Source organism: Geospiza fortis, unplaced genomic scaffold, assembly GCF_000277835.1.
Source record: "Geospiza fortis unplaced genomic scaffold, GeoFor_1.0 scaffold78, whole genome shotgun sequence".
Lineage (NCBI taxonomy): Eukaryota > Metazoa > Chordata > Aves > Passeriformes > Thraupidae > Geospiza > Geospiza fortis.
The window spans coordinates 533,462-534,789 of record NW_005054339.1 but is presented as its reverse complement, the minus strand read 5'-3'; the positions used below and the strand labels follow the sequence as shown (position 1 = coordinate 534,789).

The following is a 1,328-nucleotide window of genomic DNA, read 5'->3' as shown; positions in this document are numbered from 1 at the left end:
GCCCGGATGGGACGGGAACGGGCGGATGGGGCGGGGGCAGCCGGAGCCAGTGGAGATCCCGGACCTGGTGAGCTGCGGCGGGGCCAGGGGGTGGAGGCCGGGGGGAGTTCGGGGGCCCAGTCCCGGGAAGCTGGCGGGGGCCTTGTCCTAGTCCCGCAGGGATCCCCAGTGCCCGTTGCTGTCCCGGGGGCTGGGAGGGTCCCTATTCCAGTCCCTGGAATGGGTCATTGCAGGGCAGAGATGCCCCGGGGTGACAGGCAGCGTCTGTAGGTGGCAGAAGGCAGGATTTGTCCCTCTGCCACAGGCAGCTTGGCATCACCTCCTACTCATGGTATTTCGGAAGAGGTTTGGTGTGACTGATCCTCCCTCGGCACTACCCATCGTCATCTGGCCCTTGGGAACCCTGGCAGCCCAAACTGACACCCGGCTGCGGCTGTGCCCAGGTCCTCATGTAAAATAAGTGTGTGAAACCCTTCCTTTTTTATTTTGGCAGATGCAATGGTGGCCCATCCTCCATATGTTCTGAGCCTGCTGGCTGCTGAGCACCGTCGATAACCCTACACCAGTGGCACTGCACAGCATGGGCCTGTTGTGCTGTGTGTGCCTCTGGCTGCTGCTCGCCCTGGCCCTGCTGGGTGCCAGTGCCTGGCAGTGTCCCCGCATCCCTTACAGCTCCACCAGGAACTTCTCCATCCCCTACACACTGCCCAGCCTCGATGCTGGCAGCCCCATCCAGAATGTTGCTGTCTTCACCAACTCTGATGGCCCAGTCGCTGCCTTTGTGGCCGTCCGCAACCGCATCCTTTTGGTCAGCCCCGAGCTGCGCCTGCTCTCCGTCCTTGTCACGGGCCCAGTGGGCAGCGCCAAGTGTGAGATCTGTCGCCTGTGCCCAGCCACCACAGATGGCCCTGAGGACACAGACAATGTCCTGTTGCTGCTGGACCCGCTGGAGCCATGGTTGTATAGCTGTGGTACAGCACAGCATGGGCTGTGCTATCAGCACCAGCTGGAGGTGCGGGACGGTAAGGTGGCCATCATAGCCACACACTGCCTGTACTCGGCCACGGGCAACAGCCCTGCCTTCTGCCCTGACTGTGTGGTCAGCCCACTGGGGACCAGTGCCACTGTGGTGGCCACCTCCTACGCCTCTGTCTTCTACCTCGGCTCCACCATTGACAGCAGTGTGGCAGCACGGTACAGCCCGCAGTCGGTGTCCATCCGACGCCTGAAGGGCACCTTGGATGGCTTTTCAAATGACTTCCAGTGGCTGACGGTGCTGCCACAATACCGTGACAACTACACCATCCACTACGTGCCCTCCTTTGCCC

General features: G+C 62.2%; 1 protein-coding gene across 1 annotated transcript in view; it reads left to right on the top strand.

The window, feature by feature from the left end:
* The first annotated feature begins 509 nt into the window (after positions 1-509).
* MST1R (macrophage stimulating 1 receptor) overlaps positions 510-1,328 on the top strand; it is a 7,404-nt gene continuing 6,585 nt past the window's right edge. The window contains exon 1 of the mRNA XM_031058226.1: positions 510-1,324. Coding sequence (XP_030914086.1) covers positions 581-1,324 — 744 coding nt within the window. The 5' untranslated portion in view covers positions 510-580. The remainder of the gene's footprint in view (positions 1,325-1,328) is intronic.